This window comes from Mustela erminea, chromosome 18 (assembly GCF_009829155.1).
Source record: "Mustela erminea isolate mMusErm1 chromosome 18, mMusErm1.Pri, whole genome shotgun sequence".
Lineage (NCBI taxonomy): Eukaryota > Metazoa > Chordata > Mammalia > Carnivora > Mustelidae > Mustela > Mustela erminea.
Window position 1 is genome coordinate 29469241 of NC_045631.1, and position 26530 is coordinate 29495770.

General features: G+C 50.3%; 1 protein-coding gene across 1 annotated transcript; it reads right to left on the reverse strand.

Annotated features, from left to right (window-relative positions):
* Positions 1–789: 789 nt before the first annotated feature.
* LPO (lactoperoxidase) lies at positions 790–25457 on the reverse strand. The gene is made up of 14 exons (XM_032321838.1): positions 25381–25457; positions 24416–24754; positions 20329–20406; positions 19079–19166; positions 14537–14697; positions 12267–12384; positions 11750–11879; positions 10762–10968; positions 8746–9070; positions 6344–6504; positions 3995–4247; positions 2748–2921; positions 1610–1847; positions 790–1442 (listed from the first exon to the last, which is right to left on the reverse strand). Exons 3-14 carry the CDS (start codon positions 20402–20404, stop codon positions 1235–1237), a joined length of 2139 nt encoding a protein of 712 aa, XP_032177729.1. The 5' UTR covers positions 20405–20406; positions 24416–24754; positions 25381–25457; the 3' UTR covers positions 790–1234.
* Between the last annotated feature and the right edge of the window lie 1073 nt (positions 25458–26530).

The following is a 26530-nucleotide window of genomic DNA, read 5'->3' on the forward strand; positions in this document are numbered from 1 at the left end:
GCTAGGACAACAGCCCAGGTCTTTGGGCTCCTGGACTCTTCCCAGAGGATGGCTAAGAACCTCCCACCCCTACTCCACCGCTCAGGGAACCTGGAGGTGCCAGCTAGGCTGACCGTACCTGGAGGGTCATTTTATTTATTTATTAAAAAAAAATTTTTTTTAAAGATTTTATTTATTTATTTGACAGAGAGAGATCACAAGTAGGCAGCGGCAGGTGGAGAGAGGGGGGAAGCAGGCTCCCCCCTGAGCAGAGAGCCCGACACGGGGCTCGATCCCAGGACCCTGAGATCATGACCCGAGCCGAAGGCAGGGGCTCAAGCCACTGAGCCACCCAGGCACCCCAAGGAGGGTCATTTTAAAAGAAGACATGAGTATATATTGGGTAGCAGTACAAGGAATATTCTGGAGATGCCCCTTCAAAGGTCTTATAGGCTCCAAAGACTGCCCTCAAAGAAGAAGGTAGTTCCCAGAAGGGTTTCTGGAAGGGAAATCAACTTTAGCTGTAGGAGAATCCAGGCTTGGAAGTCCTCCCTGTTGGATCCCTGGACAGCACCCCAAACCCTCTCCCTTGGCTCTATCTGTGGTCATTGTTTCTTTCCCCAGGAGCCCCTTGCTTCCTTCTTTTCTCTGAGAACTGAAATCTCCCCACACCGTAACTTCTCACCCCCTAGACCCATGCACACAGCATCTTAGTGGTAAGACATGTCTGCGCTGTAAACCTCCAGTTACTTATGTGGCCGTGGTTCCAAGGTCGGCCTTCCGGAAGGGAATAGCGTCACTGCCACTACCTTCAGTCACCCATCAGATGTTTATTGAGCCTGTGCTGTGTGCTGAGCGTCATGCTGGGTGCCACAGGGGACACACGGAAGCAGACTGGTCTCTGGCTCAAGGAGCTTACAATCTAGTTTGAAAGGAGAGGTGGAAAGATAAGAGCCCAATGGCCGCGGCCTCAGATGAGACATGTTGCAGGGAGAGGATGGGAGACATCCCGTGGACCGAGGGGATGACGTGGGAGCAGTAGGATTCAGGTGGAAGAGCTGGGAAGGCTGAGGTGCTGGTCTTGGGCTTGAGTGCGGTGTGCATCTGGCGAGTAGACAGAAACCCAGCTGGAAAGAAGGGCCGGGATGGGGTGTGGAGCTCTAAGGAACGGGGTCACCAAACTTGCTTGAAATGGGATCAAGGACCAAAGGGAGCGCTACTGCACAGTGCCACGGAGGCCGGGAAGCCTGGGTCCCTAATTCTCCACTGAGGCCCAGGGTGACAGGTCCAGCTTGTCAATGGCCGAGCAATCCACAAAGCCCTGGGGGTAGCTGTTGGCCTGGAATGGGTCACGTGGGACCTTGGTGATGTGGGTGTTGTCACAGACCAGGCGTGAGAAGGACATTTTCTGGAGAGAGTCCCGTTGCTTCTCAGTGAAGACCCCAGGGTTCTCCCACCAGAATCTGCAGAGACAGAAGCAGGGTCTGTCCACACAGCCCCGCTGGCGGCCCCTCCCGCGCCCACTGTGGTGAAGGGGAAGGAAGGAGGTGGCTGGGAACACGTGGAGGTCTGGGCCCCCCCACAGAAAAGGGTCTGCTCTCCCCTGTCCTCCTCACAAGATCTCACTTGCCTGTCTCCGTCACGGATTTGCTGGAACTGCTTCCCCAGGAGGCAGGCCAGGAGAGACCCCACTCGGCCCCTCTCTACCAGGGGCTCAGCAACGCCCCCAACCCAGATGTCAATGTTGTCAGGGGTTCCGTAGAGATCCAGTAACTTCTTAGCCAGCCTCCGGTTCTTCAGCACAGCGTTCAGCTCCTTCAGGGTCTGGGGCCGGGGGAGGTCACAGAAGCCTCTCCAGGAGTTGTACCCTAGGGCAGAGGGGCTGAGGCTGTCTCATCCCAGGGGCTTCTCCCCCACAACTCTCCTTGGGGACGCTCCAGCTCCACCAGCCCCAGAAAGCCTGGCCTCATAGCCTCGGGGGCGGGGTGGGCAGGGCTCCATTGTTTTACACTTGTGGTCCTTGAGGCTTGAGAAGGGTAGCAGGTTACACGGGCTCGCTGTGGGCCCAGGCACTATGCCAAGCTCTGTACAAATATGTCAGCTGAAGAAGAGAGATGCTAAGTAACTTGCCCAACATGTCCCTAGAAATGGCACAGCTGGGATTTGAAACCCGGGCTGTCTGCTCTTAATTACTACATTAAATTGCCTTTTGTGGGCACTAAAGAAAGGTCCAAAAGTCATTGGTTTGTCTCTATTCTCCTTTCTTAATGTTTTTCTGGGATTTTTTAAACCAGCTTGACAAGTCAGTTGTTGGCCTCTTGTTCATCTGAGGAGCTCTGGGACGGTACTAGGTATGTTCTCTTATCTCTGCATTAGGGAGAATGGAAGGCTCCATTTCACAGATGAACAAAATAAATTTTTTAAAAACTGGCATCTGGGGGGGTGCCTGGGTGACTCAGTGGGTTAAGCCTCTGCCTTCGGCTCAGGTCATGGTCTCAGGGTCCTGGGATTGAGCCCTGCATCAGGCTCCCTGCTCAGCAGGAAGCCTGCTTCTCTCTCTTTGCCTGCCTTTCTGCCTACTTGTGATCTGTCAGATGTATAAATAAAATCTTTAAAAAAATAAAATAAAATAAAATAAAATAAAAACTGGCATCTCTGCTAAAGTTTTAGAATTGGCCAGATCCCCTGGGTTATAGAAGAGAGTCCCTAAGACCCTCAGAAAGTAACGAGAAGTTCTCTGGGCCAGGGGGGACCCCAGGCCCACTCACCAGGCATCCCATGGTCTCGGCCCCGCTGTATGTTGATGGCGGCCAGGTCAAAGCCGTGGATCTTATGGGTGGGCTGGAAAAGCTTGTTGCGCAGCTCTCTTGTCATCATTTTGTTCTGATCCAGGAGCTTGGACTTCTTGGCCAGCAGGCCCCTGACCAGAGGGTCAATTCCACCTGCAAGGGAGGAATTGAGGCCATCCTGGGGGCGGGGGGTAGGGTGAGGCTGTCTTCCACTGCTAGCCCCTCCCTCCACCAGACGTTTCCTATCAGGTAAAAAGTGAGGCCAACTGAACATCTCAGGCTGGCAGCCGGGAGAGAAGAGCAAGGCGCAGCCTTCAGGGTGTGCTGGGCCGAGGGCGTCTAGACTGCCTGCTGGGGTGAGGAGGGGGTGGGGAACGGACCTTCCTGGGATGATGGTAGGAATATAAACTTCAGGAGTTTTCTGAGCTTGGGCTCAGAGAGTCGGTGCGTTTTCCTTCCATGTGTTCCCCCCGGGGAACTCTGAAGCATGGGGAGAGGTAGCAGGAGGCTACAGAGAAAGGCCCTGAGTTGTCAGGACTTAAGCAAAGCCAGGTTCCGTGCAGCCCCGCCCAGCCTAAAGAGGAACTGGCCCAATCTTTGGCACTTGATGGAGGTGGAGAGTCCTAGAGGACAGCAGAAAAGAGTAATTTATTTACCGGACCCATGAATTCTTTCTGTAGGGAAGCCTGTGGCAGGGAAAGGTCAGACACCTTGGAGGCCAGAGGAGGAGAGAAAGAAGTGTAACTCATTTATTGACCACCTCCTGGGTCTCAGAAACCATTGTAGTGCTCTCCACATCTGTGCCACATGATTTTTTGTATATCCTTCTGCTGTGGGTACCACTGTGGTCCCTGTTTTACAGATAAGGAAACTGAGGCTCAATGAGGTGAATTCACTTGCCCAAGGTCACATAGGAAGGAAGTTCCTGGAATCTGACTTCTAAGCCAGGCTTCTCTAGAAGGAGGGCGCAGTGCGGGACCGCCAGGTCACAGTGCCTCCCTGAAAGGACATACTTTTTTTTTTTTTTTAGGACTTTATTTACTTATTTAACAGAGAGAGAGAGAGATCACAAGTAGGCAGAGAGGCAGGCAGAGAGAGAGGAGGAAGCAGGCTCCCTGCTGAGCAGAGTGCCCGACTCGGGGCTTGATCCCAGGACCCTGAGATCATGACCCGAGCCGAAGGCAGAGGCTTTAACCCACTGACCCACCCAGGCGCCCCAGACGTACCATCTTTGACTATCCTCCAGGTGTTGAAGAAGAGGGTGTGAAGGGGAAGCTCTGCTTCTGGACCCCACGGCTGATAGTTCTCATCCAGGCGGGACACAGTCGAGGGGACCTCCAAGTGGCCAAAGCGGAAGGCAAAGGTGAAGACGTTGGAAATTCGGGGGTCGGCAGATTTGTTATAGCCTTGGTATGGGGGGATCCACTTCTGCATCTCCTCACCGAGCACAATGGGTAGGTAGTCCCTAAAGGTGATAATCTGCAGGGGGAGAAACATCATGAGCCGAGGGTGGGAGAATGCGGAGACGTCTGCAGAGTGAGGCTGGAGGAAGCTGCATCAAGAGGGACAAGTGGCCAAAAATCTAGGAGGGCAAATGGAAAGGCCCATTTCCCTTGCTGTGACCGTGGTAGACAGTTGCTAACTGATCATGACATTCTTTCTGCTGGCTGCTCATCGTCGGCCTCGAAACACGGGCCCTACTGATCAGTCCTTTGAATTGGCACTAGACATGGACTCTCTTGGTCACCTCTGCTCCAGGTCTACGGCCTTGAAGCTAAAGTGACAGTCCTCGTGTGTCACTTGAACATAACGATGCCACATCATCCAACTTTTCCCCATAGGGCCAGAGCAAAAGGAACGATGAACCACAGGAATGGTTCACAGTGTGAGTTCACCTCATCTCCAATTCTGAGACAAATGGTGCGCCATGGAGAAGCAAGTTGGGGGGCTTGTTTTACTCAAAGCAATGAGCTAACACAAATAGAGAAAAAAAGAGAAAATCGTGACACCACATAATGCAATAATTTTATTTTTTCTTTTTTCTAATCTTTGTCTATACGATGCATATTTTTACACACTTGTGCTCCTAGAGAATACATACTTTTACTTTCTGCTTTTTCATTTCAAGCTTCTCATGTTTCTGCCTAGCTCACCATTACTATTTATTTCAACCTGCATAAAATTCTCTTGCATTCACGGATCCCTTTCTTATTGTTTTACTTTTAGGTTGCTTCCAATTTGTTCAGCAGCAAAGGCTGTAGGGATTTCATCCTTGGAGCAGGCAGCTGCTTCTCAGACTCTGCAAGGTAGCTGTGGCATCAGACCAAGCTGGTTAGTCAGATTCTCACTCTCAGAAATTTATAGTTTTGGATCCCGCAGTCCTGGACAGTTCACAGTGGCATCATTCAGAATAGCCCCAAACTGGAAACCATTCTAATGTCCTTCAGTGGGTAGATGGTTAAGTCAACCATGGAACACTACTCAGCAGCAGAAAGGGAGGGACTTTACACCTGCAACAATCCCAGTGGACCTCAGGGGCATTACCCTGAATGGAAAGAGCTGATCTCAAAAGGATACAGACTGTTCTCGAAACAACGTAACCGTACAGACAGAGGGCAGACTGGTGATCACCTGTGGATAGGGACCTGGAAGGGGGTGGGTGGGTGCAGCTCTCAGAGGGTAGCAGGCGGGAGACTTGTGGTGATGGCAGAGTAAAGTTTCTTTATTGTGGGAGTGATTCCCTGAGACCACTCATGTGATAAAGTTGCACAGACACACACACACACACACATACACACACGACTGCATTTCTAACTGGTGAAATCTGAATAAGACCTTTGGTTTTTGTCAATGTTAATGTCCTGGTTTTTTTTTTTTTTTTTAATTTGACAGAGAGATCCCAAGTAGGCAGAGAGGCAGGTGGAGAGAGAGGGGTGAGCAGGCTCCTCGCTGAGCAGAGAGCCTGATGCGGGGCTCGATCCCAGGACCCCGAAATCATGACCTGAGCCGAAGGCAGAGGCTTAATCCACTGAGCCACCCAGGTGCCCCAATGTCCTGCTTTTGATGTTGTACCATGGTCATGCAAAACATTAGCACTGGGGGAGGCTGCGTGCATGTGCTGCTTGTTTACAACTTCCTAAGAATCTGTACTTATTTTTAAAAAAATGCTTAAATATGTGCCCCGTTAATTCTAGCTAGTCAATCAGCCTATCTCCTAGCACTGGACGATGCCTGTGACCTGTGGCTTGGATGTGGAGAATTTACAAGAAGAGCATCCAGCTGAAACAGCTCGCCTAGCTGCTGTTCAACGGTCCCGGGCGTGACAGAGACTTTGGTCCCAGGGATGACACTGGAGTGACCAACATACAAATGACTCTCGGACACTCTGAATCCAGATATTTGTTTTGGGGCAAAGATACTAAAGAAATGAAAGGGAGGGTGAGAAGCATGAGACAGTAGGAAAGAAGAAACAGAGGGGGAGAAGGGGAAGCGGAGGTGGGGGAAACAGAGAAGGTGGTAGAGCCAGGGGTGGAAGCCAGGTGGGCATGGGAGGCAGGGCTCCTGGGCTTCTGTACCTGCACGAAGGCTCCCAGTATCTTCCGGGCTTCCTGGTAGACCTTCTCTCCATCCCAGTGAGGGTTGAGTCTCTTTAGCTCAGTGGCCAGCCGGTTGTGCTCTCGGAGAAAGAGGGTGTGGGAAGTGGCCAGCAAGATCTGCTCGGAGGCTCGGGAATCTCCTGAAAGCCCAGAAGGGAGGAAGGTTCGTTTCCCCAGAGCAGCCCCAGAACCCAATAATCTGCGCAAAGAAATAGATGATAGTGCCCCCAAGGGCCCTTCTCCTAAGCCCCTCCTTATAGTTAACCTAAGGGAAGTCAAGTGCAAAAGGGATCAGGACGGGGAGTCACAGGTTTGAATCTCAGCTTCACACTCACAATTTTTAGCTGAGTCACTTTGGACAAGTTACTGGGCACTTCCAAGGCTCAGTCTGTGGGAGAATGGGGATAATAACGCTGACTGCACAAGTGTGTGCTAAAAACTACAGATGACACTAAAAAGGAAAATCTTGCTGATTACAATCCCAACTGCTCACTAAAACGGGGCAGTACAAATTAACAGAGGCTTTTTGGTGGAGCAACTTCGGAAGTTTTAGGAATGCCAGTTTGAGGCCAGGAGCATGGGTAGGGTCGAATTTCTCCGTGCAATAACGGGAGAAGAATCTAGAGATGGGGGCCTTTGGGAGAAAGGAAAGAAGGGAGGAATGGGAGTAGGGACTTAGTTAACTGGCAGAAGAGCGGGTGTTTCACGAGGGGACATTTTGTGTCCTCTAATCTTTAGGAAAAGTCAACTAAACTCACAAACGCTTGGTATGCACGGGTATTTTTTTTTTTTAAGATTTTATTTATTTTGACAGACAGAAATCACAGGGAGGCAGAGAGGCAGAGAGAGAGGAAAGGAAGCAGGCTCCCTGCTGAGCAGAGAGCCCGATGCGGGGCTCGATCCCCGGACCCCGGGATCATGACCTGAGCCGAAGGCAGAGGCTTTAACCCACTGAGCCACCCAGGTGCCCCTGCACAGGTATTTTTATGGAAAACAGCAAAGGGTTTGGTTTTGTATCTGGATTGATGTGAGATATGTGTGAACATGGAATCCAAGAGGTCTACCCAAGAGATCTGGGCCTATGGACTGGCTTTCTGCCATGTCTGTCTGGGTGGGCAGGGGGTTTGTCCTGCAGAGTGGATTTTTGGAAGAGGAAAGGTCTCCAGAAGCCCAAGGCAGAGGGCCTGAGGGCATATCAGGAGGACATGAGCCCCCAGAATGAACAGAATTGGGGGGCTTTGCTTGTGCGCAGGTTGTATAGAGTGGGGACTTTGTGTTGAGTTTATAAAAAGCCTTAAAAATAGGCATTCCTAGGGTGCCTGGGTGGCTCAGTCGTTAAGTGTCTGCCTTCGGTTCAGGTCCTGATCCCAGGGTCCTGGGATTGAGCCCCGCATCAGGCTCTCTGCTCAACAGGAAGCCTGCTTCTCCCTCTCCCACTCCCCCTGCTTGTGCACCCTCTCTCACTGTGTCTCTCTGTCAAATAAATAAAATATTTTTTTAAAAAATAGGCATTCCTCTTAATCTAGAACCTCCTCCTCTAGCAAGTTATCTTAATAAAATTATTAAAAACGAGGGGCACCTGGGTGGCTCAGTCAGTTAAATGTCTGCCTTCAGTTCAGATCATGATCCCAGGGTCCTGAGATCGAGCCCCACATGGGGCTTCCTGCTCAGCAGGGAGTCTGCTTCTCCCTTTGTCCCTTTCCTCCACTTGTGCTCTGTCTCTCTCTAATAAATAAATAAAATCTTCAAAAAAGTAAAAATAAAAAAATTTTTAAAATGAGTACAAAGATTCATCAACAAGGATGTTCATGACCTAAAAAACAGCAATAAATCACAGAAAATCTAGAATTATTTAAATGCTTCCAAGTAGGGTTGATAAAATAAATTATATGTCATGGAATACCAGGCAGCCAGTAAAAATCAAGTTGTAGAAGAATGATTAATGATGTGATATATTACATGAAGATATCAGGTTATAGAACATAACTGATTGTATAACCCCAATTATATAAAAACAGTGTAGAACTCTACCTATGATTTTTTCAAAAAACTCTGGAAAGATGGGCACTAAAAATGTTAACAATCATTATTGGTGGGTGGCGGGGTTTTGTGGATTTTATTATTTGTGCTTCTCTGAACTGATTTTTTTTTTTTTTTCATAGTGAATACACGTTCTTAGATTTGTTTTCATCTGGGCCCTTCTGCCACACCTGAACCAGAGCCAGAGGCGGTGGCGACTTGGTGTGCGTTTTTTTCCCAGAAGGCACAGGAGAAGAGGCAGTGGCAAAGCCTCTTTGGAAGTGCCTAGTAGCCTCCTGAAGCTTTTTTGGTTTCTCTCTGCTCCCAGTCCTTGGGTCCCTCTGTTTCCAGCCTAGACTCACCTGCCAGGAAGCAGGGCACTCGGGCGGTGGCGTTGATGAACTCACAGGGGCTTGGCTTCTTGATGTCGAAGGGCAGGTAAGCTAGCCCGTGGTCACAGAACTCTTGGTTCACAGCCATGAGGCCCAGTGGGCTGCTGAGGTTGCGAAGGCGGCTGGCCAGGCTGGGTTCGGGGCCGTATACCAAGCTGGCATCCAGGAAGGAGGTCAGAGCGTTGATCTGATCTCGAGCCAGGGACTGGTAAGGTGGAGTGGGGCAGACGAACCCAGCTCGGAAGAAAGGCATGCATTTTCCTTGAGTCTTCAGCTTGGGGTCATTGGGAGGGAACTGTGGAGAGATTGGGGTAGGTGACTGGGCAGAGCTGGCACAGCTGGGAACTGACAACCTCTCCCCAGGGCAGGTCTGGATGCGGCTGGCAAAGATGCTGACGGAGCCCTCCTGGAACCCTGAGACCAGACACTGGCTCCAGAAACCTCCTGCTGACATTGTACCTCCTGGGCCACAATGCCCTGAAGTTCTTTACATTGCCACCATGTAAAATAGGCTGAGGGGGATCATTCAATCTTTCTTTCTTTTTTTTTTTTTTAAAAAGATTTTATTTATTTATTTGACAGAGAGAAATTACAAGTACACTGAGAGGCAGACAGAGAGAGAGAGAGAAGGAAGCAGGCTCCCTGCTGAGCAGAGAGCCCGATGCGGGACTCGATCCCAGGACCCTGAGATCATGACCTGAGCCGAAGGCAGCGGCTTAACCCACTGAGCCACCCAGGCGCCCTCATTCAATCTTTCATAGCAAAGCTTCCACATTTTTGGTGGGGAGGGAGTCCTGAGATCCCTGGACAGGGAAGCAAGACATGACCCAGGAAAGGCTCTCTTACTAATTATTACCAACAACAGCTACCATTTATTTATTTTGGATCTAACATGTGCTATGCATAATGCATACCTTTTCTCACTTCGGTCCTCAAAAAAGGTAAGGTAGATAATTCAGTCCCATCTTACAGGTGAGAAAATGGAGGCTCAGAAATGTTAAGTAATTTGCCTAGGAACTTAGAAACCGGAAGGGATATATGGGATTCAGATCTAGATTGACCTCAGTCCGCAGCTCATGTTCTTTATATCACAGCACATAACCTTGATTTGTTTGAGTGAATAAATCACTCTTCAACTGTAAAATCACAAATAAGAAGAAAATGGGGCACCATGGCAAGTTCCTCTCTCTTCCTGCTGGAAAGCCCCACGAATCCCGGCCCTGGCTCGGATTCACCCATCCAATCGCATCTCTTTCTGGGAGCAGCCCTCCCAGACCCCACGGTGACTTACAGCAGTGTTCTACCAAATGAACTGTGTATCAAAAGCATCTCCCGGGGGCACCTGGGTGGCTCAGTGGGTTAAGCCTCTGCCTTTGGCTCAGGTCATGATCCCAGTATCCTGGGATGGAGCCCCGCGTCTGGCTCTCTGCTCAGCGGGGAGCCTGCTTCCCCCTCTCTCCCTACTTGTGACCTCTCTCTCTCTGTCAAATAAATAAATAAAATCTTAAAAAAAAAAAAAAAAGCATCTCCCGGGGATCCTGGTATAATGTAGACTTTGTTTCTCTCCGTCTGGGAGGAAGCTTGAGCTTTAATATCCCTAGTAATGGGAGGAAGCTTGAGCTTTAATATCCCTAGTAAGTCCCTAAGTGATGCCACTGCTTCCAGGGCAGGCACGGAGATGACCCTACCCAGAGCTTCCCCAATTCTGCCATTAGCGATTACTTGCCCATTTCCCAAACAGGTCTCAGTCTTTGAGGAAAGGAGCAGTGTTTGATTCCCCAGCGCTTAGCTCACTGCCTGGCATGGAGTCGGTAATAATGTCTATTCATGGAATAAATGGAAGGTGAATGAACAGACATGTGAGGTTTGGGAAGCCGTCAGATCAGCATTTGGGATCCATCCTGAGCCCCTGGCTGACCAGCTGGGAATGTCTTCCCTGTGGTCAGGGAGGTGAGAGGCTTGTCACTGACAGCCGTAGGGGCCTACCATGATGGGGAAGCAGTTGTCTCCCTGGATACAGTATTTGTCACACTGGGCTTTGGAGTACTCGCTGCTCCCCAGCTCGGTGTCGGGGGCAAAGTCCAGGTCATGGTCCACGATTTGACCCCACTGCATGAAGAGCAAGGATCTGTTTTGGTCCAGAACACCCTCCTCGTTCAGGTAGTCTACAATCTGGTTGGATACGTCTCGGGCCTGCGGACGGAGAGAGAAGGGCAGGAAGGATTGGAGGAGGAAGAGCTTTGAGGGGTCCAGCTCAGCTGCGGTTTACTGTGTACCTCGGGCGCAACAGTGTGTACCTGTGTACTGTGTACCTTCCATCCCCATGGCAAATTTGCAAAGTGGGTGGCATTACACTTGTCCTATAGGGGACGGCACCCAGTCCTGGAAAGGCCAGGCCAATCCCCAGCAGTCCTGCAGCTACCAAGGGGTGGGGACAGGACTGTGCACGGGTCTGTGTGACTTGATGGCTTGCAAGGCCAATGCCCTTTCCATGACGGAAGGGGAAAACAAAGTCTCCTGCCGTCAGTGTCACTGAGGTGCCAGGTGTCTGGCAATAGGAGAGGGGCTCTGGGGAGGGGCTGCCAACTCAGATGAGGCCAACAGATAGGACTTCCAGGCAAACAACAGCTGATGCACCCCAGGGGCGGGGGCGGGGTAAGCGCAGGCAGGATGGGGCAGGGAGGCCATCTGCCTGGGACACCCCAGGGCATCTGGCCTGTGGGGCCTCCGGGCCGAGACCACCGCGTGGCTGGGCCCCGGGCTCTGCTGCCCTCTCGTGGCACTTTGGGGGAACACCGCCGGGGAGCCCGTCCAAACCTCCATCTCCGCCGCCGCGGCCCCGCCTCGCACCCTCTACCCTCTCACCTCTTTTTTCTGGCATCCCGCGTGTGTTTGGGGGCGCATCCCCTCCCCTCTGACTGCCCTCCCGCCCCCTCCCGCTCGGGGCTCGCGCCCACCCCGGGCCCGCCCTCACCAGCGGGACGGGGAAGCCGTTCCGCGTCCTGCCCGGCGTCCACCCGAAGGGCAGGGAGAGCCCGTCCTCGTACTCGGCCGGCAGCCAGCGCGCCAGCGCCCTGTTGGCGGCGCCCAGCGCGGGGTTCCTCCTGAAACCGAGCAAGACCCGCGCTCAGCCCGTGGGGACCTGTGTGGGAGCGGCGGGAGCCTCCGCCCGCGGGAAAGGGGGCGCGGAGGAGACGCCTCTGACATGTGGGGTCTGGGAAGCTCGCCCACCCTGAGGGCGCGGGGCTGCGCTGCGGGTGGGATGCAGCGGTCTCCTTTGAGAAGACGGGAAGGTCGGGAGGGTTCCAACAGAACGGTTTCCGGTGGGCCGCAAGCCCAGGAGGGTAAGGTAAAGGGGGCTCTGCCGGGAACGCCCCAGCCGCCACTGGCCCCGGCTGGGTTGGGCAGGGCAGGCGGGCGGGGCTGGAGCGGGTCCTCTGGGCATGGCCTTTGGGCCGGGCCGCCCCCCACCCCGGCCTATGCCCGCTCACCTGTTGTTACAGTCTCCTGTAATGGTTCGGTAAGGACTGTCCTCGTCACATTGCACCACCGGAACAAGGGCGTCACAGCCCACCTCCCAAGACAGTGCAGTCAAGTCCAGACTGGGGTCTGAAACAGAAGGGGCGCCAAAGCTGCTGAGTTCTTTCTCCATTCTGGGGCACTGGGGGAAGGCAGGACACTGAAACCAGAGGTCAACTTACATTTCTTGGAATACAGGTCTGTGTTCTAGGGAAGTAATTCTTGGGTGGTTTCTGGTTCAATCCTGACTACTCGCTAAAGTAGAATTTTAATTCCCATTTTGCAGATAAGAAACTGAGATCACAGTGCTGAAGAGACTTTCCCCCGAGGCCAAACAGTTAATTGTGAAAGTTCCCAGAATTGTTAATGATTCTTTGTTTTTATCAGGTCCTTTGAAAAAACAGACCTTTCTTTTAGAATGAAAATACCCCTGAGAGGTAGAGCACCATTAGTCTGAATTAGTTTGGTAAGACTGCTTTTCTTCTAAAGGGGAACCCTCCTGCACTGTTGGTGGGAATGCAAGCTGGTGCAGCCACTCTGGAAAACAGCATGGGTGTTCCTCAAAAAGTTGAAAATAGAGCTACCCTATGACCTAGCAATCCCACTACTGGGTATTTACCCTAAAGATACCAAATGCGGTGATCCGAAAGGGCAAGTGCACTGGAATGTTTATAGCAGCAATGTCCACAACAGCCAAACTATGGAAAGAACCTAGATGTCCATCAACAGATGAATGGATAAAGAAGATGTGGTATTTATACACAATGGAATATTATGCAGCCATCAAAAGAAATGAAAACTTGCCATTTGCGAAGACAGTGGATGGAACTACAGGGTATCATGCTGAGCAAAATAAGTCAATCACAGAAAGACAATTATCATATGATCTCCCTGATTTGAGGAAGTTGAGAGGCAATGTGGGGGGTTTGGGGGGTAGGAAAGGAATAAATGAAACAAGATGGGATCAGGAGGGAGACAAACCATAAGACTCTCAATCTCACAAAACAAACTGAGGATTGCCAGGGGTAGGGGGCTAGGGAGAGGGGGGTTGGGTTATGGACATTGGGGAGGGTATGTGCTATGGTGAGTGCTGTGAATTGTGTAAACCTGGCGATTCACAGACCTGTACTCCTGGGGCTAATAATACATTATATGTTAATAAATAAATAAATAAATGACTACAATACCTAAAAAACAAAAACAAAAAAAGACTGCTTTTCTTCTAGAGCTTCACTGACATCTGAAGTACCAAGCAAGCAGGAATCTAGATGAGGAAGATGTTGGGAAGGGACAGGGAATTTTCAAGTGTGAAGCACGGTGTCTTGGAAGGAGTAACATGGTGTGGGGGCTTCAGGCATCCCAGGCGCAGATCGGAGGGAACTGCTAACCTAATGCAGCCTGAGAGGCACCTGGGTGCCTGGGTGGAAGGGAGGCAGGGGAACCTGGTTCTGTGGGGGCTTCGTCAGGGGACCATCTGTGAAGGGTGGCGGGGGCTGGGGTTCAACCTGCCCCTCCTTTGGAGTCTCATAGTTTCAAAGTGATTGCTACTTCTCCCCACCTTGTCCCAGTTTCCTTCTTTTGGAACTTTGGAATTTGCCCAAGTCCTGGGCCAGTTATCTTCCCGCACTTGATATTTTCTCAGGGAGAACCTACAGCCTCTTCCTCCGGTTGGGACCAAACCCCTTCCTCCATGACCCTCCAGGAACTGGGACATTTGGTGGGGCGGGGTGGGGGGAGGCAGGCGAGGGGTTGGAGGAGGTCACGATCAATCCACTACCTCATTGTTTCAGGTCCTTACCCCAAACAAGAGGGAAATCTCATCTCCTATGACATAATCCCAGTAAATCCCCCTGATTAGGTGGTTTAAATGTCTCCTTTACAGGCCGTAGTGGTGGCACTGTGGTTTGGGACAGGGAGCCCATGTTTATTGACTTTAGAACTTCCTCTGGACGGAGGCTTACAGATGGCATTATACAAAGAGCATGAATGTCCCCTCATTTGGAGTTGGCAACGTGATCGTGCTGGGCCTGGGCTCCTTTCTCTGCAAAACACACCCCACATTGACATAGCTTCTTCTCTGTCCCTCCTCGCCCTGCAGGTCCATGACTCTGAGAAGGGAGAGCCGGGAGGGCCCCTCCTTGGAGGTGCTCCTAAGAGAGAATGCAGGTTTTGGTGGCTTCTGTTCTCTCCTACAGAGGGATGGCCCCTTGCTGCCATCAGAGGGTTAGTGGGTTTTCTGTACCTGTGGCATTGGTCAAGGCCGCGTTCTGCCTCAGTCTCTTTAAGGACTCCTCCCACACCTGCCCAATGCGGATGGCAGTGCGTGCCCGGCCTTTGGCATGCTTGAGGTACTCGGAGAGCTGTCGAGTGGTGGGTGCCTCGGAGCTCATGGCCGTCTTCAGCCTACAGCAGAGAGCAATGGGAGAGTCACGACCGGACCCCTCGAGTCAGACCCTGTAGAAGGGGCGTGAGGGGACGTGTGGGGATGTGGGCAGCACGCAGGAGACAAGCGCTGCCTGAGTTCTTTTCTCATTTTCCTTTGGATGCCTCTGGAAAATCTCTTCTGGGAGGAGGAAGCTACAGTGTGTCTGGTTCTGAGAAAGGGCAGAGAGCTGGAGCTGAGCGCTTCCTGAATGAGAATCAGAGGGTTGTAGCTGTGCTGGCCGGGTCAGAATCAACTGGGGGAAGCTTAAAAACACCCAGACCCACGATGTACGGGTTCAGACCGAGGAACTCCTGCCATGTGGCTGTGCAGACCGAGAATTCTAGAACGAGCAAACCTGTGCGCCTGTAGTTCTTCCCGTGGAAACACCCCCAGTTCCATGTGGCCCTAGAGTCCAAGTGGAGTTTGTTTAGATGTGGGCTGTAGCACCCCGCCTTTTATGGACCATTTTGGGGGCAAGATGTTCAGTCTTTTATTCTTAATTTCCCGTGTGTAAAACGAGAAGCCCAAATCCCTGCTCCTAAGAAACACATGACAACACAGAGATGACGGAGCGCAGGGTGGTGTCAGAAAAGTCGCTCCGTGAGAATCCACCACCCCTTCCCTGTGCCTCAGTCTCCTCAGGGGGGAGAGGAAGGGTTCTATGAGAGGATGTCCGTGGCTCTGAGACTGAAATCTTGGAAGTGGCTCACATTCTCCAAAAGACAGCTCTGCTTTTGGGGGGACGGCTCACTAGCTCCAATACCTGGGCTGCCACTCATCAGGTTCTTAGCTATTTCAAGAGTGAGGGGCATGGTGTCTCCGCTGAGGGACTTCCTGGGCTAGCGGGAGAGGCACAAGGACAGCTGTGATAACTGGGCTCTCATCAGCAGGCCTACCCCTGACCAACTTCCCCCAACCTCAATAAAATAGGACCCGGGAAAAGAAACGAGGCTGTCTTGTGGCTGCTGTTGCAGGGACAGCATGGCCCAGTAGCCCAGAGTGCTGCCCTGTCCAACATGGTAACTGCCAGCCATGTGTGGCTATTTAAATGGAACTTCATCAAAATCAAGTTGAATTCAGCTCCTCCCTGGCACTAGCCACATTTTAAGTGCTCAGTAGCCATGTGTGGTTAGTGGCTCCTGTACTGGATGTCCCAGATATAGAACATTGCATTATCCTAGAAAGTTCTAGCGACCAGCCCTGGCCTAGAGTTTGAGCTTAGGAAACAAGATTTGAATGTTTGGCTGTTTTGACTCTGTTTTGATGCCTGCCACTTTCTAGCTGTATGCCTCCGGGCAAGTTACTCAACCTCTCTGTACGCAGCTTCCTTATCCCTAAATGAGGATAATGACAGTAACCTAAGGTCGAACCGTGCTATTTGATCATTTTGCCCTCAACAACAAGCTACTTGACACCGGTGGAGTTAGCACTACATAGGGTTGTGGGGAGGAGGGAGCGTAAAGCTGGCATAGAATAAACAAACCCTCATGCATGTTAGCATCAGTGCTACCATCCTCATGAGCCAGGACCCAAAGGGACCCCCCCCACCCCAGAAACAAGGTGGGCTGCTCAGCCTTGTAGGGCTCTGCCTGGAAGGTCTCACGCAAGGTTGTCTGTGCTCCTTCACGCTTCCTCTGCCTTGAGTTGTGTGTGGCTCTCCTGCCTGAAGGCTGAACCCCGGGGCACTTACCCCCTACTTGGCTAGGGCCTGGGCTCTGCGGGAGCAGTCAGGGTGTGGGGAGAATTCTACCCATCTCCAGGCCTGCACCCTCACCCTAGCCACCATGCCCTCCCACCCGGACGGCTGTAGCAGCCTCCTGACGGCCCCGCTGCCCCTGCTCCCATCCCTCTCCTGTCCATGCCCCACACAGCCGCAGCAGGGAACTCTTTAGAAGGAAAAATAGACCACAAATAGACCACGTCACTCTGCGTGGCAAAGCCCTTCATCGGCTTATCCTGGAGACATGGATGAATCCATGAGGATTCATGGAGCACTGCACACGTGCTCCTAACGTTGCAGAACATCTTCATCACCCCTAAAAGAGACGCTGTACTCCTTAAGCAGTCACTTCCCGTTCCTCCCCTGCTCCCCCTTCCTCACCGCCCCCTCCCCCAGCAACCACTGATCTGCTTTCTGACTCCCTGGCCCTCAGGACCCGCCTCTCTCTCTCACCGGTAGATTACCACCTCCACCAGCACTGGCCCTCTTAGCCCCCGAAACCTCTTTCCTGCCTTAGCACCTTTGCCTTTGTCCCTCCCAGACCTGGGATGCTCTCCCCCGCCCGGCTCTCTACATGGCTAGCTGCTTCTCATCCTTGTCAGGCTTCCCTGGTCCCTGACCTCCAGCAGCAACCTTTGCTCTGTGTATTTCCCTGGTCCTTTTCACAAATCATGACTTGGATTGTTTGTGTTCGTGTCAGGAGAGGTTTCTGTATGATCCTTTATGTCTGAGGCTCCTGAGTCCAAGAACTAACCAGTGGGGATGAGTCCCAAAGCCGGGCCAGTCGTCCTGTGCACAACTTGCAAAGGAAGTGAGGAACTCTGATGTTGTGGGTTTTACTCTAGCCCCACCTTGGGGCGATAGAAGGGTTGAAGCTAAGCAGGGAGAGAATGTTCCTTTGGAGGCGGCTGCTGAAGTCCCAGGTACTTCCCTGCTGCCAACCTGGGGCTTCCCCCTGTGCTTTAATTCTGGTGACAAGGACCTCAGGAGGAGGGCCTGACTGTGTGTCCTAGAGTCATGGCCAGTGGTTGGCACCTGCTCAAAGAGCCCCAAGGGGTGGTGGCTGTCACTAATGCACCTGAGAGAAAGTGTGAGCCAGACAGGGCAGCCCTGGGCAAAGTCCACACAGCCTCTGGCCATGGGGCAAAGCCTTTTGTCTTCTAGAGCCTGCTTAAAAGGGACCTGTCTCACGAGGGGGATGGGAGGTAAGAGCTGAGCCAGATGGTTCTGGGTTGAGGGTTGGAGCTGTAGGCTACTGGCCAGAGACTTCTCTGGGTTAGGGAGCTGGCAGCAGAATCTCCCAGAGAGCTGACAAGTGCCCCAGGTGGGGAAGACCCTCTGTCTTCCTCAAGGCACTACGCTGTGAGGTGACTTAGACCTTGACCTCTGGTGTCTCTCCCCCTTTCCCCAACGTAACCCTAAGGAGTCAGACACCTGTGCTGGGGGAGAGAGAGGAGCCCAGGAAAGAGAGGGATCCGCAGACTGAGCTCCCTTTCTCACTCTAAGTAATGCGGCCCCGAGCTGAGGGAGGTGAGATGCTCTGGATTTGTTCTCCTTATGCTGACGTAGGAACTCCTGAAGGGACACTGTTCTTGGGACTAGAAGTGACGACAGCACGTATTGTCATCTAAAAGTCAGCAGAACAGGGGGTGCCTGGGTAGCTCAGTGGGTTAAGCCTCTGCCTTCAGCTCAGGTCATGATCTCGGGGTCCTGGGATCGAGCCCCACATCAGGCTCTCTCTCTCTCTCTGCCTGCTTCTCTGCCTACTTGTGATCTCTCTCTCTCTCTCTCTCTCTGGGTCAAATAAAAGTCAGAACACTTATGGGACTGCTTAAGAGTTCATTCAAAGGCCAAGAAGGAAGGAAGCCCCAATTCCAGCACAAAGGGACAGCAAGAGGAAGGAATAAAGTTGCCTTCTGCTCAACACAATGGTTATTGTTGGTCTGCCTTTAGCTGGCTGGGCTTGGTGAGGGCAGGGACCCAGCCCGCACAGCTGGGGTCGGAGATCCCAACCTCACCTGTGGTTGGAGGGTGGCTCACTCTGCTGGTACCCTGTGGGGTCCCCAGGTACCCTCGGGTCTTCTTATGGGGTTGGGGTGATGTGACCCTAGCCACCCCGGGGTGCAGCTGCTAAAGGCTCACATCTGAACCCGTCTGGTGTGATTACTGAGCCAATCCTTGCTTAACTTCCTCCTTTGAGCTCCCCAGCTCGTCCCCTCACTCCATTCACAGCTTTCCTGAGAGCATGCCTTAGTAAGACCGCCTGCGTAGGAACCCACGTGTCAGATTCTGCTCCCAGGGAACTGGACTTAAGTTAGTCAATGTTAGTTGAACGAACAGAGAAAGTCCACCTAAAAGCTTGCTGAGACTCTGGAATGCATGACCCAAGGAAACACTGGGCCAAGCGGAAGAAAGTCCTTACAGGGTGAGATTAGACATCCTCTTCAAGGTGGTTTACGGGCTGAGGATTTTTAAGACTCTAGTGGGCTATTACTCCCACTTGGCACACACTACAGGCCAAGGAGGTGGGGTGAGGGTAGCACAGCTTGTAAAAGGCTTTGCTTGGGTTTGTCAGGGCTGGCCCGGAGGCGCTTGTAAAGCCAGGAAGGGGAGGTAGGCTGTGTGTGCATCTCACGTACCTGGTCCGGGATTCCAGAAAGGCCTTGTTGACTTGGACCTTGACCTGACTCACGGCATCAGAGATGGCAGCAGTTGTGGTGGTCTGTGCTTGGAGAGGGAGGGGCAAAGAGCCAAGTATCTGACACCATTCCTTTGAGATACCCTCTGCTTCTGTCTCCCTCTTTCTCAGCCATTACCCCCACCCCTCAAATCTGAGCAGGCAGAAGACCGAGATTAGGAAACATTCACAAGAAAGAGAAAAAGCACAGAATGGGACGGATATTCTCTGGGCCTTGCTAAGATGTCAAAGTCGCTCTTCAGGAGTCCACTAGAATACCCAGAGATGGGACTAAGGTGGGTGACCCAGAGATGGGACTAAGGTGGGTGACCATTCAGGTTGGCTCGGGCTACTGGGCTGTGGGGATTTTTCTGGTTCTTGGTAAGACAGATGCTTAAGCGTCTAATCAAAGGGCTTGGCTGATCAGGGCCCTGAGGTACAGAAGGGGATGGCACAAGGTAGAGGAAGGATTTCTTCTTGTTTTCACTTGTATTGTCCTCTAGTGCATGGGAGGCAGGATGCATTCTCTGAACAGGGAAGTCTGGTGAGTTAAATGGTGTCCCTCCCAAAATACATGTTCAGCCAGAACCTCAGAATATGACCCTATTTGGAAATAAGGTCTTTCCAGATGTAATGAATTCAGATGAAATCATAAAGGTACAGGATTAGGGTAGGCTCTAAATCCAATGACTGGTGGTATTACGGCAAGAGGAGAGGGCACATGGGATTCACATAGGTGTGGGAAGACAGGGACAGAGACTGGACTGCTGCAGCTCTAGGCCAAGGAGTACAAAACTTGCTGGAGCCACCAGAAGCTAAGAACAAGGAAGGAAGGATTCTCCTCTAGAGCCTTCAGAGGAACGGGACTCTGCTGGCACCTTGATTTTTGGATTTCTAACCTCCTGGACTATAGGAAAATAAATTTCTGTTTTCCTTTTTTTTTTTTAAGATTGATTTATTTATTCCAGAGGTGGTGGGACGGGCAAAGAAAGACAGAGAGAAAATCCTGAAGCAGACTCCCCATTGAGCGTGGATCCTGATGGAGGGCTCAATCCCAGTACCCCGAGATCGTGACCTGAGCCAAAATCAAGAGTCAGCCACTTAACCAACTGAGCCACCCAGGTGTCCCTAAATTTCTGTTGCCTTATGCCACCCAGTTTGTGGTCCTGAGTTTCAGCAGCCCCCAGGAACCCCATACAGGGAGACACTTACCATTTGCAGCCAGTGCTGCAGTCTGGGGCAAGGTCAGGGAGGCCAGAAGGGCTGGGAGATGGAGAAGGACAAGCATTGCTGAAACGAGACCCAGGATCATATGTGAGCTTGCTGTGTTCTCACAGGAGGGAGTGAGTCACAAAAAGGGGATGGTAAAGCAGAGAAGGCCCAGGGACCAGCAGATGCCCTCACACTGGAGCAGAGAAGGGGAGACTAACTCAGCATCTACCATCTGTGAGATCCATGCCGGGTACTGGCACACGTGGGAAGAAGCAGTCCTGGAAGGGAAAGAACTCGGGCTTCGGGGTCAGGACATCCTGAGTTGCGTACTTCTGCATTTGCTATAACTAGCTCTGTGACATCGGGCAGGCTACCTAACATCTTTGGGCCCCTGGTCTGCCAAGTGAGGGAGCGAGACCAAGTGACCCAGGATGTCTGACTCTGCCCTGACAGCCTGTGACCCGAGATCCTGCACCTGTGGTGACAGGTGTGAGACATGCTGTTACCAAACCTGGAGCAGGGCTTTGGAGTTCCCCTCCCTCCCTCCCTCGAGGATGTATTGCATCAGGGAAGTGTGACTGAGAAGCAGGCACTCAACTCCTCCCTTCTGAAACCAGCAGGGGCTGCCCCTCTCCTTAAAGAGCCAATTTAATGGGAGCACAGGAATGGAAGTCGTGACAAAGCTCAGGGCTTACCCAAGCTCATAGCTTGTCCCAGGCTGCCTGGAGAGACTCCAGCTCTTAGATGAACCCCTCCATTGTAAGCTTTAACCCTGAACCTGAGTCAGACTAAAATTCACGCAGCCTTGTTTGCTGATGAGGGGCTCTGGGGCTTACGTAGAGTGTTCATGAGGTTTGGTGGAATAGAACCAAAATATCTTTCGAGGAGATTCTAGCTCTAGCCCAGAGAAGAGCCCACGGCATGGAAATGGAATGATGGCGTGTTTAGACCATACTGGCAGACCTCTTCGGTTTCACAGGTGGGCATGGGTTCTCCCCTCCATGTGCATTCCCTGGTTGGACTCCAGAAACATACCAGGGAGAGCATCTCAGATTGGCTACCCCCTCCATAGTTGCTTGAAACTCCCTAAGGGAAACTGTGGCTTCCCTAAGGGAAACTTGCCTGAGGGGCCACCCCGCTGGTCTCCTGGACACCCACTGATACACTCCCCTTGGATTAGACCAGCCCAGAAGAGAACTGTGTATCTAGACAAGGTAATTTTGGTCTAACACTCCCCCAATATTTCCCTCTGTCCTTCTATGATTTCCCTACCAACTTTTATCTTGTTGAGTATATTTTTTGTAAGCTAACTCTAGAAAAAAAAAAAAAGGTATGAGTAAACACCTTTCTGGTCAAGATTCTCCTTGGCACTTTTATTTTTTTCCAAAAGGAGTTCCCAAATGGCTTGGGATCCTGCCTTATACTTCTACGACCCCAAGTAGAACCACAGTCCTTCCCTTTGTGACTCGAGGGGACCACTGAGCCAGCAGAAATCTGTCCTTTAAGGCACACAAAGATGATGGTTTGGGAGTAAAAAACAACAACAACAACAACAACAAAACCAGTACTATATATATTTTTTATGAGACTGAACTATATATATTTTTTAATTCTGGTAAAAACACATAGTATAAAATTTTCAACCATCCTGTACAGTGGTAACTAGTATATTCACGATGTTGTACAACAATCTCTAGAACTATGTCATCTTGCAAAACTGAAACTCTATACCTACTAGAAACCAACTGCTTTTCCCTCTTCCCCTTGCCCCTGGCAACAGCCATATCGTTGATATTTTAAAAGGGCTGTTGGCCACACAAGTATTCATTACACGACTCTTTCAGTGACTCGTAATAAATTAAAAACAAAAAGGAGAAGGTCCGTCTATGAAAAAGGGCATCATCTGAGATAGACTGAGGAAGAAAAATATCATAGCTGAAGACATGACAGTTGAGAAATCTTAACAGGGAAAAACAACCTCGGGGCTCGTTTCTCTTTTCCTTTCCTTGGGACCCCTTTATGCTCCCCTCACTGGGAAGCAGGGAAGGGACCTCGAGGCCAAAGTCAAATTGTTTTCCATGTCTTGGCCAACTTCCCTGGTACGTGTAAAGGAAGGACGTAGGGCAGAAAGCAGACCCAAGCAAACGCAAATTCATGCCACTGCATGGGAAAAAAGCTGTGCTAGAAGGTCCTCAAGGATCTTTGAACACCTGGAGGGACACTGTCTACAGCCAGAGCCAAGCAGGGCAGAGGCAGGAGGACTTGGAGCTTCAGAGTGTAAGAGGCCAACCAGAGGCTTCTGTGATGTTTGGATATTTGTCCACATTCTTATCATCATGCTCAGTGAAGAAGCATGCTCATTTCCTAGTCCTTTGGAAGCCTGGAGCCTTCCCTGTTACATGAAGCATTATCTGGAGACAGAGTCATAGCCTCTGCTTCTCTTATGGCAGGCTGACCGATGAATTATTCATTCTTCAGCAGTCAGGCCAAATGCCACTTTCTCTGTGAAGTGAGCAGACTTCTCCAGGCAAAGTTAGGTCATTCACCTTCCCGTCCTCCTGTACTCTACTCATATCATGTACCTCTGTTTTCATGTCTGTTTCCCCATCAGACCATGAGCTCCTCAAGGGCTATGTATTATTTATTTTTATTTTTTTCCACACCCAAGCATACTGTTGGTACATAATAGGTGTAGGTACATATGCTGAATGAATGAAACTCCTAGGACAGAGAAGGAGTTCAGCACCTGGAGGGTGCAGAGGGTGAGGGTGGTGATGGTCCCTTAGCCTACACCTTAATGTGCCTACTAATCACCTGGGGACCTTGTTAAATGCATATTATAACTCAGAAGGTCACAGAAGGGGCCTGAGAGCCTTTACTTCCAACAGGATCCCAGGTGATGCTGATGTTGTTGGTCTGCAGACCACACACTGAGTACCAAAGCCTTCCAGAGACAGGCTTTTGGATTTGCTGAGAAGTCACTACATTACACTGGAATGTAGAAAGGCATGAGAAGGGAAGGAATTAGTGGGATTCTTTTCCATGAGTGACAAGAGCTCTGTTGAGGGTGGTGGGTTGAGCCAATAGGAAAACCAACAAACACAATCACTCCTTGAGCAGCTCCAGGGTCAAGAGGGAAACAGTGAGGAGAAAGTTCTTCTCAAGATCTCTTTAGGAGAAAAAATCCCACACCTCAGCCACAGGGTTTTGGACATTTGATGACATAAAACACAGTAAAATCCAACCACTCCATTCTCCCAAAGTGAACCCCATTTAATATGACTGCAACTCATATGTCTGATTGAGATTCAGGTGTACACAAGAGCATTGAAGACACGTGGGACTAGACATTCAGGGATAACTAGGTGTTTAGATATGTTAGAAATAGCAGGTCTGCGATGCTGGAAACAAGATAAAGAGCTAAGAGCCCCAACTTAGGGAACCCTTAAAACACTGCACAATTTTCCCTCTAGAATGTCACAGGATATCACCTTAGTCTCAAGAACACCATACAGAGCACCATTCTGTTACTCTTCATCCTCAACTCTCTGTGTTATCTCTTAGGCTTCCGTTTCTTTCTTTCTTTCTTTCTTTCTTTTTTTTTAAGATTTTTAAATTTATGTATTAGAGAGAGACAGTGAGAGAGAGCATGAGCGAGGAGAAGGTCAGAGAGAGAAGCAGACTCCCCGTGGAGCTGGGAGACCGATGTGGGATTCGATCCCGGGACTCCAGGATCATGACCTGAGCGGAAGACAGTCGTCCAACCAACTGAGCCACTCAGGCGTCCCTAGGCTTCAGTTTCTAAAGAGGATGGATGAGAGGTCTCTGGTATCTTCCAGACCTAAAACTTTACGATTCTGTGACTGTTTTCAGACTCAGAAAAGCTGCCTTGCTCTACCATGGATTTAGTCACATTCTCCCTTACACCAAATAGACATGAACCACCATGGTGGCAGCCAAATCTGGTGCCAGATATTACCCAAGGAGGACAAGTCCCAGTGCAGTACCAAGCTTTCTGAGAAGGCTTTAGGAAATTTCATCATCAACTTTGTAGAAATCAGGAAAGATTAAAGTTAATGAGTCTTACCTGCCAAACGCCTTGGCCTCTGGTGGCAGCCACGGAGTTGTTCTGCTTGGAGGAGCTGATGTTTTATAGCTTCCACCAAGAACTTCTTACTGGGAAAGGCCCAGAAGGAAAGGTTTTGAGGGGCTGATGTGACTAGGAGGAGACACTCAGGTTCAGCAGGAAACACCCTGCGGCTCCAGGCGGATGCACGAGGAAACTGCGGTGATTGGTCGATGCAGTATCACTGGCCCAGTAAAGCAGAACTTCTTCTTCCCATTTTTGAGGTTAAATACATCATCCTCCTGCAGTCGTGGAAGGTAAAACTCTAAACTCTGAGCTCTCCGTGGGATCCGAACAGCTCTTAAGAGAACAGAATTCAAGAACAACTGAATCTCTCTTTCCCATTCACTTATTCACTGTCCTTTGGATCCCTTCTTTACTTTTCCCTATTCTTTGTAGAAGCAGGTAGATTTGTCTTTTGGATTTAAAACAATTAAAAAATGATGACTTTTTTTTCTGGTCTAAATTTCAAAATACTGCCCCTGTTTGGGCCACCAGAGGGGTTCAGAACTCTGGACTTGTTCTCAGCGTGGTAGATTATAAGTCCTTGCTTCTGTCATTATATGGCCCCTGGGAGTCGTTTTACCCTCTGGTATGTCACATTCTCTAGTTACAAAATTGATAGTTAGGTCAGATAATTATTAAGGTGGCCCATGAAAAAATACCAGTATCTGGAAACATATTGATTTAAAGCCTAAATATAATATTATATACCATCCCTACTTCTACAAGTTTGAAACTTCAAGTTCATTAGATCCACACAGGAAGGAAAAAGAAAGGTTCAGAGAAAATGAAATTTCATCCAGATGTATTTTACAGACAGACGATTTAAAGCATAAGCTCTTTATGAAATTATATCTTGGGTCGAAAATACTCTGGAAGATTGTCAGAAATTCAACAACCAAACGTGAAACTCCTGGGTTTACCTTCCAAAAAGTGATATCCCTTTTCTCCGGCTGATGGAATGTAGTTAAAACCTGCTTCTCTTGTGATTTGCCCAGGCAAATGAGCTGGGCATCTCGGAAAAAGGCAGCTGTCCAGGAAACATGAGTGAGGGACGTCAGGCTCTTCTTGTTTTCTTTGAAAGACATTTCTGTTCCTCAGCCAAGCATTGTTTCCCTTGGTCTGACCATTCCCTGAACTTTGGGGCTTGTTTCTCAAGGCTCTTGCTTCTGAGTTTCATGCTTTATGGGTTAACAAAGCTGTGTCTTTATATGAATCTTGACCTCGTTGGTTTTGATTGATTTCGAGATGGAACTTTGTTCTAGAAGACCTATGGGATAACACCACTTTCCTAGGTGCGATAATATAGTGAACTGCTGGAGTCAAGGTAACAGCAAAAGGCAGGTCTGACTGTCCCTGGCTCTTGATCATCTTATAACAAGATGTGATATTTTCTAGACCTGACCATTTTTGTAATGGGCAAGGATGGGGCAGTGTCAACTCCAGACCTCTATGATCCTTCCTTTGTTCTCCGTATGAAGCATACCTGGAGCCAGTCACAGGGACGTGTAACTGTCCTGTGGTTAATTTGTGTCTTCAGAACTTTGCTGTCATGTGATGACATGTTTTCACGGAGTTATCTCAATCTAGTTAAATCTGTTCAGCACAGCTAGATGTCTCCCTACTAGGGAATGGCAAAGTGGCCTGAGAAATGGAGACTGGAGGACAGAATGTCAAGTAGAGGGGCACCTGGGTGTTCAGTCATTAAGTGGCTGCCTTCAGCTCAGGTCATAATCCCAGGGTCTTGGGATCAAGCCCTGTGTTGGGCTCCCTGTTGGGCAAGGGAGCCTGCTTCTCCCTCTCCCACTCCCCCTACTTGCGCTCTCTCTATTGCTGTGTCTCTCTCTGTCAAATAAATAAATAAAATCTTGAAAAAAAAAAAAGTCCAGTAGAAAGCTATAAAACCCAACACATTTTCATTTATAAGCACAGAGATTCCAAGATATTTTAGTAATAGAGCAGCAGCAGCTGGGAGTACCAATGGAGATAGAGTCCAACTGACCTCAGCCATGGTTGGGTCTCCTTTACCACCTTCCAGAATTAGAATTCTGAATGCTGCATACAAAACCTTTG